General features: G+C 42.3%; 1 protein-coding gene across 2 annotated transcripts in view; it reads left to right on the top strand.

Annotated features, from left to right (window-relative positions):
* Positions 1 to 13857, top strand: part of TOP1 (DNA topoisomerase I) — a 66339-nt gene that overhangs the window by 717 nt on the left and 51765 nt on the right. The window contains exons 2-3 of one of the 2 annotated variants that reach the window (XM_086853079.1): positions 32 to 56; positions 6002 to 6079. In XM_086853079.1, coding sequence (XP_086709205.1) covers positions 32 to 56; positions 6002 to 6079 — 103 coding nt within the window. The remainder of the gene's footprint in view (positions 1 to 31; positions 57 to 6001; positions 6080 to 13857) is intronic. The other variant, XM_086853080.1, reaches the window with a different exon arrangement.

Here is a 13857-nt window from a genome sequence, read left to right as displayed (position 1 = left end):
GACGGTGTGTCCCTGTGTGCTCTCCCCGCAGATCGAGGCGGATTTCCGAGCGAACGGTGAGTGCGGCCCCGGCGCGCCCCTCGCACAGACATGGCGTCCCAGAGACTAAGTCCCGGCTCCGCGCTCACCGGCCCCATTGTTCCCATCGAGCTGCCAAAAGCGCCCCTTTCCCGGCGGGATCGGGCCCTCCCGACCCCCGCCGCCCCGAGTGGGGGCACCGCAGGCCCCCGATCCGAGCGCAGCGGCTCTGCCGGGGTCGCCTTTGGGCCCCGATTCCTCCCTGGAAAGTCGCCTTGTCGACGGTCGGGACTTAGTCTCTGCGCCATTTTCTTTTTCTCTCTCTCTCTCTGTGGCTTTTCTCTCCTTCTCCTCCTCCCCGAGCTGCCGCCGAGCCGCCTCTGCAGAGGCACCGGGCCATCATCCCCAGCACCAGCCCTTCGTAACCGAGGGGAAAGCAAAGTTTTTAGCTTAAAAAAAAAAAAAAAAATTTAAAAATCTCAAGTCGCTTTTTTTTTTTTTTTTTTTTTTTTTTTTTTAATCGCAGGTTCCCTCCCCCCACTGCTCCCCGTCTCTGTTCCTTTGAGGGAATCTCTCCCTTCCCCTAAAATGAAAGGTGATTGCAACATGTTGCTCTTTAAAAGAAGCTGCATCATCCATTTTAAAATCAGTCTTATTTTCTTCCTTGCTATTTAAATGATTTGACTTTACCTTGTTAGAGGAGGTTTTTTAAATTCAAATAAAAACCTACTTTAAAAAACCCCAGCAGACCATAGTGTAGACAATTCCAGAAAGGTAGACAGCATCACTTCAGGGACTTTGCAAGCTAACTTAATTTGGTTCAGAAACATTTGCAGGTGTCTTGTAATTACATAAATATATATACACTTATATATATATATATAAATTTTTGTATATGTATATATTTATATATGAATATATATGCTTACCTGTCTGTATGTATATATATATATATATATTCCATTATATATACAGGCATACAATATCTTTTCTAATCAGCCTGATGACTGCTAACTTTTTCTGATAATTTATTCTGTTTTATAGGAAGCAAGCTAATTGCAAGCCTGCCCATTTTGATAGGTGTCAAATTGAAGGGCTTAAGTAGGATGAAGGGGAGTTGAGGACATACAACCAACCTTTGTGTGTGTTTGTGTTACTGCCACTTTTTGGGATGTGTGAGGAGCTCTGAGCTGTCCCCTGACTGCTGAGGTGGTAGAGGACAAAAAAGATGGTTGAAAATATCTGCTTGACTTATAGTTACACTAATTTTTAGAATGCTTTTCTGGATGATGTCCACGTGCCTGGTTGCTTTGTAGACTCTAGTGCATGTAAATATTTACAGATCTACGCTTGCGAGTACCTTTCTTTCTGTCAGTTCATTGGAATGTGATTGTGTGTGTGCAGCAGGAGCAGACAGTATCAAATATGCAGGTTTTGAACTCTTCATTTCTATTCTGAATTTATAGCGGGGTTCTCTGAATAATTCTTATCAGGGAAAAAGGGTGCAGTGGATCTCCCAAGAAGTACGGGTGTAACTCTTGAAGCAATTTAAATATAAGCTTATGTAGGAATGTTTGTAGTCTTCTTATGCTGGAAAACACTTACTTCATCTAAGGATCATCTTTATTTAGGGAAAAATACTCGCTGGTAAGCTTTAATTATTTAGTACTGTTGTACATAGAGGAAGTGATGTATATTTGACCTTTCGACTCCATCTTCCAATGAACCTTTCGGACAGATTTTTCTCTTCTATTGTGACCATGTGCTGTTTTATTCTTCTAAGAGTTTTAGTCATACAGCTCTTAAAACTCCTGTGGTTTTTATTTCTACCATGTGTTTAAGGAATTCAATACAGAAATTCAGAGTAAGACACCTTGATGGAAAAACTGAATTCCTGGTAAATCAAGCACACCCAACAAATCCATTCCAGTGTAGGCATTATCACCCTTTCAGTCCTATTGTAATTATTTGTGGCGGTCATGTAACATCATTGTCATTGATCAGAGACCCCTAAACCCCAAAACCCTTTTCAGCACTGGAAGGTACGTGTAACCCTGTTAGTCTTGCTCAGGGAATAATGCTGAATAGACACTGCACTCTCTGACCTTGGGACCACCCCAGATCTCCCTGAAAACCTCCGCTTGCTCTGAGCCTTGTTTCCTCTGCACAGGAGCTCTTTGCACTCTTGTGTCGGGAATTGTCACACACAGATGAGAACAGCGGTTCGCCTCAGGCTGAGCACTGAGGTTCTTGCTCTTATTTTCTTGTTTTGATCCTATTTAGTGGCGAACATTAGGAGTGGGTGGTAGGAATCCCAAGAGCCGGCTTTTTTCCCCCCAAGATGTTTAGAATGGGTTTAGACTTTGATTATTGTCAGGCAGCACTAAACAGTAGAGCCAAACTCTCCTTTGAGGCCTCCTGTATTTCACTTTTGGGGGAAGGGAAGTTTTTCTGGGGGCTGGTACTGACTCACTGTAAATGTTGAGTGTAGCAGCAGTAAACATTTTTGTTAATAGAGAATGTTTTGGGTGACTTTTAGCTAATGTGTCAGTAATAGGGCAGCTGAAGCACTTTGAAGCTTCCTGTTGTTATTAATGTTCCTATCTGGGTCAGTGGACACACTACCTCGGGTTGTGGTCACACGAGTTGTTGCAGCTGCAATAGGTTGGGTGGATCTGCTCATTGCAGGTCAGCACGGCACAGCCCGGTTGTAGCTGGGAGCCTGGATCTGGTTACACACCCGCTTCATTGATAGCAGGGTAGTGATGGCTGTGAGAGGGGGTGCCAGCAGCAAATACGTGTTCCTGGCTATTTCTTGTCATTAAATAGCCAGATCACTCTAAGCAAGAGTGTCCTGGGCAAATTCCAACTTGAGTAATTGCATTCCATTTCGGTATCCAGGTTCTCTCTCCTGTTTGGCCATAGTGGGTATTTTTTTCACCTTAGCTGTATTTTTAGTATCTGTACGCATTGCAAAGAATTTTCCGTGTTCAGTCCTAGCAGTGTCTGTTTGCAGACCACGCTGAGAGCAGTATTGTGCTGAAACAGCCAGCCTTTTCTGCAAGTAACATCCTTGCAGTCTTCAGCATTCAGAAGGGAAATGGAGTCCAAAACTGTTGTTTCCAGCTACAGCTTGGATGCTGAAAATGTCCCCACCTCCACAGATTTCGATTCTATTGGGTTTTGCCATTAGGAGCTTTGTTACTCAGGTTGGATGTAACAACCTCTTACTACTGAGGAAAACATTGAGACTAAAAGCAATTTATCTTGACTTTCAGCTCCCCCATTGTGTTTGCAGAGTGCAGTAGATAAAAATCACTTTTGTTTGCAAAATAATCAAATTGCATTCCAAAACTACTAAATTCAACTAACTGCTATTAGTGCCTTGGCTGCTCAGCAGCCTCTGATCAGAACTTGTGTGATATCCAGAACTGCTCAGTGTGGAGACTGAAGACATCACCCCAAGCAGTGCTTTTTGCTTCCAGTTGATTTGGCCAGTAATGTTAAGATGCAGTTTGAGGTCAAGTATCACTGGAGTAACCATTACAGTGCATTAACAGGAGTCAAGTGTGAATTTGTCCAGCATCACAGAGGTGGCTTCTGGAATTCAAATGGTTGAAGGAGGGGCTTACTTTAACAGTGAGTATTTTTGGGGGGAAAAAAAACGAAGCCTTTACTGCTGCAGCACCTTATCAGGAGCTGGCAGGTTTTTTTATGTTGGCCCAAGCACTCATGGGGCATCTGTGTATTTATCGGGCTGGCAACATGAAGGAATGAGCAGGAGGGAAATTCAAATTAAATAACAGGAGTGCTGAACCAAATGCCATACAAGTTAAGGAATTTCAGCACGTTTTGTGTTTTGCATTAAATTCATGTTTCATGTATGACAGAGCTGTGCAATAAGAGGTGTGGGTGATTTAAATGCTAACAAACTGTAGAGCAACATAGCAGAGATCTTTAGGATTTCTCAGTGGTTGTGAAACAGTCTGTTGGAGAGCAGATTTGTGCTTCCTTGCTGCTGCCTTTGCTGGCGCCTTCTGGATGGGTGAGAGTTTTTTGAAGGAGAGCAGGGCCACTTCTGGCATAGGGCTGTGTGTACCTTAGCACTGCTGTTAGAGCCACTGTGCTAAACAAACTGCACGGGTTTAGGAAGCGTGAAGGCGCTGCCTGTGCTGTGTGTGTGTGACATGTCAGGGAGAAACTGTCTTTTGAGTTCCCTGGGAACATGTCTCACGAATGCTTTAAATGTCAAACGTTTGGCAAGGGATCCAAAGTACAAAAGGTAGTTAATGGTATTTAGGTGCAGATTGATATCTCTCCTGAAAATTTCCTTTGCCTTTTCTGTGATACATAGAGATGAGAATCTAGAAGAATTTAGCTTGTTTCTTCCTTGCATGGCTCCCTGCCTTCTCTCCAGACTGCAGTGCTGGTGGTGAGCCTGCATTGTGGGAAGTGCTGCCCACAGCCTCAGAACAATACTTGGGTAGTTTTAAGTCTGCAACCACTTAGGGGTTTTTTTTTATTATTTCAGAAATATTTTACATAAGACGCCAATTTCTTAATTTTGTTTTTGCATTGATTTTCAATATGTTCACAGCAATCTCTCGCAGGGCTTGTTAGGATATGACAGTGTAGCTTCACTATGGGAATCTTCAGATTGTGATAGGTGAGAGTACTCTGAAGTAAATTTGTCATTCATGACACTTCCCAGAAATGTAAATAAACATATTGTTGGTAAGCTGCTCTTCACTATCATGTGCTGCATAAGTTGATTGCATTTATTTTCCCCAGCAGAAGCCTCGGAAGGGCTTTGCTAAAGACCTTGAGGTCTGTTGTGTTAATTGTTCTGACACATTCAGCATTTAGGTTAAAACTTAATGGGTGTCTGGTGGGAGTGGGGAGTTGAGTGCGTTTGAGGGAGCTGCAGCCAACTTGTGTTTTTGTTAAAACTCAGCAGAATTACTTAAATGTGCTGGAAGATGTGTTTCGGGGGTTAATGGCCCATGTGTTTCTTCCTCTAGCAGGTTTTCTTAAGATGTTTTTCCTTTTACTCCAGTGTTAAGCACTCTCTGTTAATAATGTGTTATCAGGGCTTCTTTGTTTACTTTGTGAAACATGAAAAATTTTGAACCAGGGGACCTGTGTAAAAGTGTGCTTTTTTTACATGGCTTCATGTAAATTAGACACACAGCTCATAAATGTGATCAAGCACAAATCAGATTTAATTTCATTTACAACTGTGACTTCAGATATTCGTTAGATAGTTCATTGAATTCCAGCCTCCTGAGTTGCACTGTCAGCAGAAACTGCAATAATATGTAATTATAGCAAGTACTTAACATCTCATTGACTCAAATTCCTCTGTTAATGATTTCACTGGATTCTTGTTAAAGTAATACCTGCTGAAATAGCACAAGCTACTGCCCTGTTAGAGGGAGGCTCCAGGTCAGATTCTTCCTGGTGATGTAAATTGCTGTAGTTCTGCTAAAATCAGTGGAGCACTGACAGTGTATCTGCTTTTTTGTTACTGGTCTGCTTTAATGTCACAGTGACTATTTAAGAGAAATACAGTTTAACCTAGGAAATCAGTGCAGATTTTTCCTGTGGCTTTTCAAGATGGGACAGTTTCTCTTTCTAGTCTGCTTGAGCTGGTTGTGCTGATACAGTTTCTCATAACCTTGTAAGACATGTAGTCATTCACAAGTATTTATTGGCTCATTAAATTTAATTGGTTTTGTGGCTTCCAGCTTTACAGATACTGCTCCCCATTTTTTAGAAGACCTCACGCTCTGAAACATGGGGGCAAAATCTATTTAGTGTTATGTATTCTGCTTCTACCTGGGTTTTTGAAGGTCTGTGTCTTAGCTTTCCAAATCCGAGAGAAGATATTTGATGTAGAAATCAGTGTTTATCAGCTTGCTGCTCTGGGACTGTCCCTTCTGACAGAGCATATGACACATCTGCCTGTACCTTCTCCCTGCAGGACTCTCTGTTCTGAGCTGTTCAGCACTGTCAGCGTTTAAATGTGGATCATCTTTAGATTTCAGAATGGTTCCTCCTGGTAAGGGAACGGGAGAAGGGTATGGGCTTGCTGTGGATTCAGCAGTGAGTTTGCCACTGCTCTGCTTTTCCAAAAAAAACAGTAGAAAATTAATTTAAAACCCAGTTCATAGCTGCAGTGGGATTATTCCTTTTGAACAGTTTTCCCACTTAGTGCTGTCCTTAACTCTGCCAGCAGCTGCCTGCTCCAGGGAGTTCCTCTGTGTGCGCTCTGGTGGCTTCCACTGTCCATCACTGGTTGAACACTGGAATTACTACAGCATGGAAGTGCTGTTCCAGGCAGAGCAGAGAGAGCCTTTTCTGCTGCAGGCTCCTGCTATTTCCTAGCTCAGCTGAACACGTTGTAGTAGTGGTTTCCCGGTGTGTATGAGACTACAGTATTTTTAGCACAGCGTTTGTTCAAAATGTCCTGGCTGACATAAATGCTAAATAGTTCCAGTGGATTTAATGAGGTTTATAGCTGGAAATATTTTCACCTTGAATGCTTGATTTTTAAACTAACGATCTTGGTCAACTGCAGTAATATATTGCAATGTCACAGCAAGAGTTAGGACATTTGGATGGTGATGTGAAAAGAAAGGGTGAAGTTAATTTTGAATTCTTGTGACCTGCATGGTATAAGGAGGATTAAAAAATTGGTTTTGGCTTCAGAAATATGAGCATACCTGCATGTTTTCAAGTGGAAATTTGGTTTCTAAATTAGACTTCTGTAGCTGCTCAGCTGATGAACAAGTGAGAGCTCCAGAGTTGAGAATGAAAGTGGAGAATATGGAGCGGTAGTCAGTCTTCCTGAAATTTGTTCTTTTGTAACATGTACTTAGCATCAAAGATTCTCAAACTTCTTTAAGATAAAATTAGGATTTTTTTTTTAAATCCCTCTCTGTGTCAGCAGGAGTGGTGGCAGGAAATACAGTTTTTTTGCCAGTCCTTGCAACAAACAGTCTGGGAGATCCTCCAACACAACTGGTGGAGATCAGACTTGATGTTTTTGGAGACGTGGGAGACCTTGGCAATTAGTTCTCTATTAATACTAATGATAGAGATGGAGTTCTGTAATGAAGGAAGGTGAGTAGGAGAGGGACAGTGCTTCAACTAAGAATTGCTTCACTAACTTTCTAGTGTTGTCACAGAGTTCTGGTGATGTCTTCCATCATCTCAAGGCCTGTTTCTCTGCTAGAATAAAACATTCTACTGCTGCTTCACCCTGGGGAAGTTCCTGTTGTTTCCTGGCTGTTGCTTGAATCTCAGCAGCTTCTCTCAAAGGTGGTTGCAGCAGTAGTTCAGTTTGGAAGAATGAGTTGCACTGACAGCTGCTCTGGGTTTGGGATCTGCCCGTTCCCAATATGAAGGAGTCCCAAGGACGGGCAGCAGTGAGCATGCCTTACTCCTGTCTTGGGAGGCTTTGGAGGCGGGGGCTGGAAAATGTCTGAAATGCTTATCTTGATGGGATGGGGGCAGTGCAGGCTCACTGGAGGCACAGCAGGAAAGTTAGTGTGGGTGCCTATCACTCAGCCTCAGCAGACAGTGTCTCCTCAAGAAAAACACCCTGCATCTCCACCTGGAGTACTTAAATCCCTTTCTAAGTTTGAAGGTGTTGACTTCTGAAATTGGGATGCTGGCAGGGTAAAGAGGGACAGCATCAGACTGTTGGGAAATGGTTTTAACTGGAGACTCCTGTCAGTCTCAAAGAGACAAAAGTTGCTTCCCACAGAGCTTCCGATCAGTAGATGTTTTTGGATTCCTTATCGATATTTTTGACGTGAGTGTATTTGTTCATGTTCACAAGCTTGCCATATGCTTTGTGCAGTTGTGAGCTGTGTGGGTGTCCCTGTATGTATTTTTATCTTATACCTTCGTCAGAGAAGGAGCTTTTTAGGGAGTGTTAGCAAGACAATGGCTTCCTACTCTATCAAGTATTGCAGAAAACTGAGCCTTATGGTGCCCACCAAAAGATGGAGATTTTCCTTCATAATTCTTCCTAGCGTAGACATGTTACAGAGAGGTGGGCATTCATGGAATTCAGCTTTGCAGCAGAGTAATTCTGCAGCTGCCTGTATCTTTCCATCACTGGAGAGAGATTGATTTCTGCCTCAGGAAAGCTTGGTGTGTACTTGTGGCTTCACTAAAACATTTTGATCAGTCTGTGTAACTCATCTGTGGCTGTGTCCATTAAATACATGGTAGGAATCTGCTTGCCTCCTGGTTTTGGGCAGGATAGAGTTAAGTTTCTTTGTAGTAGCTGGTACAGTGCTGTGGATTTAGTATGAGAGTAATGTTGATAACACACTGATGTTTTAGTTGTTTGGACAACTAGCTAAGTGCCTGCTCGGTTTCATCAGCTGCAGTGTACAGCTGACAGTCTCTTTCACACACGCAGCATTCAGCATATAGTGCAGCTTTATTTGGGGGAGAAATACTCTTACATTCTCAATGAACGCATAGTTCTGGCTCTTCAAGATGTCCATTTTTCTTCCATAATGCCATTTTTCAATGATTTTCTAAAAATAAGACTCTGGTGGCTTTTATTCCTTATTGCTCATTTTGTAATCCCAGTCGTTGATTTGCATAGTGTTACTAATTTTTGCAGCAAGCATCCAGGACCTCAGTAGTTGAGTATTTTGCTGTATTTAAGAATAAATTATAGGAAGAAAAGAAATAAGAGACCTGGTGTTGAACATGCGTAAACTGCATACAGCTTTTCTGTCTAAATCCCACTGCTTGGCTGCCCTGAAATAAGTTTTACCAAATGCTTTGGAATTTCTGAAGTGTTGAGCTCACTCTACTACTCAGTGTATGCAGCAGGAAATTGGAAGTTGTCTTGTTCCCATCCAAATGTCTTGTCAGTTTGGTGCAGCTAGATATGTGGCAGCATCTAAAGAGAATAATTGTAAGAACAGTTTTTTTTAGGCATTGGCCAGAGACGTGGCTTCATAGTTAAAAAGTCAAGAAAATAATTCCTAGGGATGGAGCAATCCCCAAGTGCAGATAGCTTTTTAATTTTTTTTTCCTGGCATTTGTCACATACTCTGCTCTGTTGCCTAACACAGCTTCTGACACACGAGATCATGAACTTGTAGAGTGTTATCCAGAACATTTTTTCTTTCATTTGTCACTTCTGTACACATTTGCAGTTGAACAACATTGCAGCAGCTTTTCTTGTGTATATCATGGAATAGATGACCTGTACTTTAGGGCCAGGGCAATGTACTTCAGTTGAACTTTTTATTGATGGCAATATTTTACTACTCAAGGCTTGTCCTGGTATTTGAACAAGGGCCAGACTTGTCAAAACAGCTGCTTCTCTTCCTCTGAGGTTGCACTTTCTTGTTTTGCAGAGGTGGCTTATAAAGACCTTTGAGGAGAGTAGACACCTCAGTGTTTTTTCCCCCTTTGAACTGTAGTGTCTGTTGCAGATTTTTCAGTAGCTGGAGGTAGAATTGAGAAACATGATGATCTGACTAAAAGGCAGAGATTTCTGGAGTTTGGGTTTAAGCACAGCTTGGTGTTTTTGTGGTCAGTAAGCAGAGTTTTAGGAGGAGAAAAGTACAGGTAGTGGCAGGAGACAGACACCCTGTTCCATACAGTCTCTTTGGAGACCTGATGGCCAGGTGGGAAGGCTGTCTTCCTTCATCTGCTCTGCAGCAGATGCAAGTGGATGCAGTCTGTGCTGTCCTTAGGGAGATTGGTAGCTGATAAATTGGAAATTCTTATTCCAGCTTCTGGTTTGGTGCAGTGCTGCCTTGCCAGCTGTCAGCTTGTCTGGAGTGCCTGGTGCTCTGCTCAGGACATGAGGGTGAAGGGTTGAATGTGAAGAGAGACTCTTGAAGCTGAAGGAAGCACTGTGGAGAGACATTTTTATTTTCTTACTCCTGAATGCTGTGTCTGGGTTTAAGGTCCTTTGTGCTGTACCTTGTTATCTTGTCCTAAGGCCACATTGTTTAAATAGGCAACAGCGTGGGGAAAGAGGGGGTACTATGCTCTTCTCAGAGCTGGAGAAACCAGAACATAGTGGGAGTGATTTTTTCCAGCAGAGAAATAGATTTAAAGCTGTCTGGCTAGAATTGAGATTCAGTTTCATCTTGGACATTTGCTTCTGACTTTTAATTCCTTCTCCATCTTAAGACCGAGGTGCTTATCAAAGGGCAGCACAAAGAAAAAGAAGAAAGGAGCTTCCACGGTTTTAGCGTATTTTTATATGCAAATCTCATCTCAGGAGCTAAGGTGGGCATTTTTTTCTGTGGTACTGTTATTTTACAAATACTTATGATACAATACAAATTAGAATGTTGTGTGGAAGGTTCTGCAATTAATGAAATCATTGGATTTGCAGTAGGGAGACAGTGTCTCCCTGGTTTGTCTGCAGGGTTCTGGTGTCAGGTACGTCAGTCTCTTGCACCATACCGGCCACCTTGCTACAAGTGTCTCCTAACTGGGCCTGGAGCAACAGGAAGAGCAAATTACGTCTTCTCCCAGTTTGTGAATGCTGGTGAGTGTGTGAGTAAGATCAGTTTTTGGAAAGATAAAATAGCTGGGATGGGCAGGTACTGGTTTAAACTTGCCTTAGGAAGGCACCTTACAAGTTAGACGAGCACTCTCCAGTTTAATCCAGCCTTTTGGGAAACGGGAAGCTGGAGCTCTTGGGAGATCCATGTGAAGGGGATGATTCATTGCAACACAAGCAGCATGTACAAAATGGAGGGATGAAGTAGAGATAGTGACATACTATGAGGTTTGTTCTCTAGAGTTAATGACCACCAGATGGGGAATAAAAGGCTGCCTGCTTTTCTTTTGAGGACCAGGAATGTCATTGAGGCTGTTAAAATGTGCTGTATCTGTGGTAATGCTGCTTGTGCACAGCGAACCCTTTGATGTGTGGATCAGAGTTAGCTTTCCTTGCTGGTGTTTCCCCTCAACACTTAGGTTTTAGCATGGGTTTTGGCTGAAGATGAGATTCTTGCAGTGTGGTTTACGGTGCCACAGTTTTTTACAGAGCAAAAGTCTTCAGCAGTAGAAAAATGAGGGTCCAAGGTTGTGTTCCCATACTCAGTGTAAATGGCCAGACACCCAGAGGCAGTAGGTTCATATGGACAGAAATGCAGTGTAGGATGAGCAAAATGAACTCATAACAACAGTGACCTTGATTAACTTCTGCAGTGCACCCTCTGTAGGTGTCATCTCCATCCGTCTTTGCAGTAAGCAAGCACTGGCACAAATCAGAGTCTGGATGTCAGTGCTGTTAACTCTGATACTCACAAGTTGTCATCCTAGAAGTGTGTAGGTGTTTGGGTTACTTCGTCTTGCTCCATCAGATGGGACAGCTCCCCAGCTGTCCAGGATACCTTTGTACATGAACATTTGCATTTTTACTTTTACAATCTCCTATCCTGCTGCCTTCTTCCTACTCCAAAACCTGGAAGACTGTCAGAGGAGCCGTCATCTCGTCTGAGTCATGTTATCATAGCTGTGTATGTCACCTGCACTTCATTAGGGAGCAGGAGCAGGCTGTCCTTGAAATACCTGTTTTTATGAGTAGATAGAGTCTTCTAATTTAAAATATGCTGCTCTCTGGATTTTGGTAGCTGTCATAAACAATGTTTTTCTTTTATCATCAAGTGGGCTTATTCAGCATCACCTGTGTCTAAAGGAAGCTGCTTTCTGGGTTTAGGCTGTTGTAATCATATAGATATAAAAAGTACAGCTTGGCCCTTGATGCTCTGTGCTTGGCAGCTTTAGTTGTCAGCATGAGGTCTTGGGAGAGCCCAGCACGGTTTAGTTCTATTTGCCCCAGACTGTAGCTGGTCTTGCAGTAGATGGAGACTGCAGCTGGCAATAAAATGGCTATCCCAGTAATTTAATTCTTAAATTGAATCCTGGGCAAAAGGCAGAAGCAGTTGAATTGGCAAGTGCATCATTTTCTTGTTTCACAAGTGAAGGTGTAGAGCTGTTCTTCTGGAAGCACTGCTTTCTGTCTAACACATTTTGTCCTTCCTTCCTGTCCTGCTCTGTTGTTGTGACTTCTGTCCACTGATGCATAATCATCAGTTTATGGTTTTATTCCACACCACTGTCAAAACATGAGCTTGTCTTTGCACAGCAAAACATGAATTTCCATTTGAACCATAGCCTGAGTTAAAATTTTCCTTCCCTGTGTTCGTGAGTGGGCTTCTCCTGCAACACTCATCCTGGGCAATATTTGCCTCTTTGAGGAATCTGATACATTTTTCTTCCAAGCTGCCAGCTTTGTCTAAGCTAGCTAAATGTGCTCTGTGTGCCCTTCAGCAGGCTGGGTACACGGGTGCTGACAGCAGGGGCACTGCATCTCCCAGGAGCTAATCTGTACTTGGGCTGTGCCCATCGCTTGCTGAGAATGAGAAACGATGCTGACACCATGGCCACGTTTCTGAGGGATCAGGAGCTTTGCTAAGTCTTTGTGTACTGAAGTTAGGGTGTATTTTTAAATGGTTTCCTTTGTAGGGAATGAAGCTGTGCACCATTGTTTTGTGAAATAAGTCCCCTGTAGCTGTATTTCACAATAACATGAAATAGTGTTCAAAACAGATGTGAGCCTCATTTATTAAAGGCAGAAATAGTTTGGTTTTAATTTAAGTTTTTGTGTTTTTTCTCCCTTTTTGTAAATACCCCATCCATTCACCCTAGAACAGGAGCCTCATGCTCAGATTCTAATCCAGAGTAAGAAAACTTGAATTCCAAAGGGAATTTGTTAGTGTGTGATTTTTTTTTTTCCCTAAGATGAATTTTTGTATTGTCTTTTTGTGTGTATTAACATTTAATCTCAGCAGAGCTCTGGAATTAGTCTTTGGCAATTAGCTCCATAGGTAACCAGAGTTAAGCATGCCCTGACTTTAACTGTTTTTCCCTAGTACTAAAAAAAGCATTTAAAAATTATTGTAGTACATGGGCTACAAACAAGTATAATGGTAATTTTTGTCATAGTAGCTCCAGAGGCCAGACAAGTAAGTTTTCCACTTTGTTTTCAGTTCAGGAAAATGTTCAGAAGGGCTTTCTTCTAAGCATTAATGAAGTGTTTGAAGACCCAAGTATTAATGCAGATTTGTGTCATTTCTAGGTTTGTCACAGGTCTGTTTTTTCTGAAGGTGGTGTCATTTGACAAGCAAGTGTCAGGGACGCTTGTTCAGTTCCTCATCTTGTAAGCTCCAGCTCTTCCCTAAATCTTTACTGTCTCTCCCCATCACTGCCAGCTATTCTTACGTGCAGTGTGTATGTTACTACTAGGTGGTGAGGTTAGCACTTTTGCTAACTACAGGTTTGTGATTTCCCAGATCCTGTCATCTGAAGGGTTTAGTTACATTCAGATCAAATTACCTGGGGAGATTGGTACTTCAAAAAGGCTCAGACTTAGGTTGTCAGGCATCTTTGTACACCAAGAGTCAGAAGATGTTTCTTCCCTGTAGGTCACTGCAGTTTTCCCTTGCACTTAATCCACCCAGAATTACCCTTGTACATCTGATGTGCACGTAAAACACTCTCTTAAGAAACAAATGCTGGGTTTGATCTTAACTGTAGACTTTTCATAATAGCAAAGTTAGATTTATTTTTTTTTAAGCATATCATGCTTGGTATTAGCAAATTACCTCCTTGTTTTACTTGTTTGTGCTTATGGCTTTCACCTAAAAAGGTAAATTGGCGTTTCTCTATCAGGGTCGCTGTTTTACTTTGAAGTGTGACAAAATCCCACTGCTTGTCACAGTGACTGCAGTGACAGAAAGTGTCTTGTTTTATATTTTAATCTCAAGTAAC

The sequence above is a fragment of the Cyanistes caeruleus genome, chromosome 16 (genome assembly GCF_971803275.1).
Source record: "Cyanistes caeruleus chromosome 16, bCyaCae1.hap1.1, whole genome shotgun sequence".
Taxonomy (NCBI): domain Eukaryota; kingdom Metazoa; phylum Chordata; class Aves; order Passeriformes; family Paridae; genus Cyanistes; species Cyanistes caeruleus.
The sequence above is the reverse complement of the archived record's forward strand: the minus strand, read 5'-3'. Positions and strand labels throughout refer to the sequence as shown.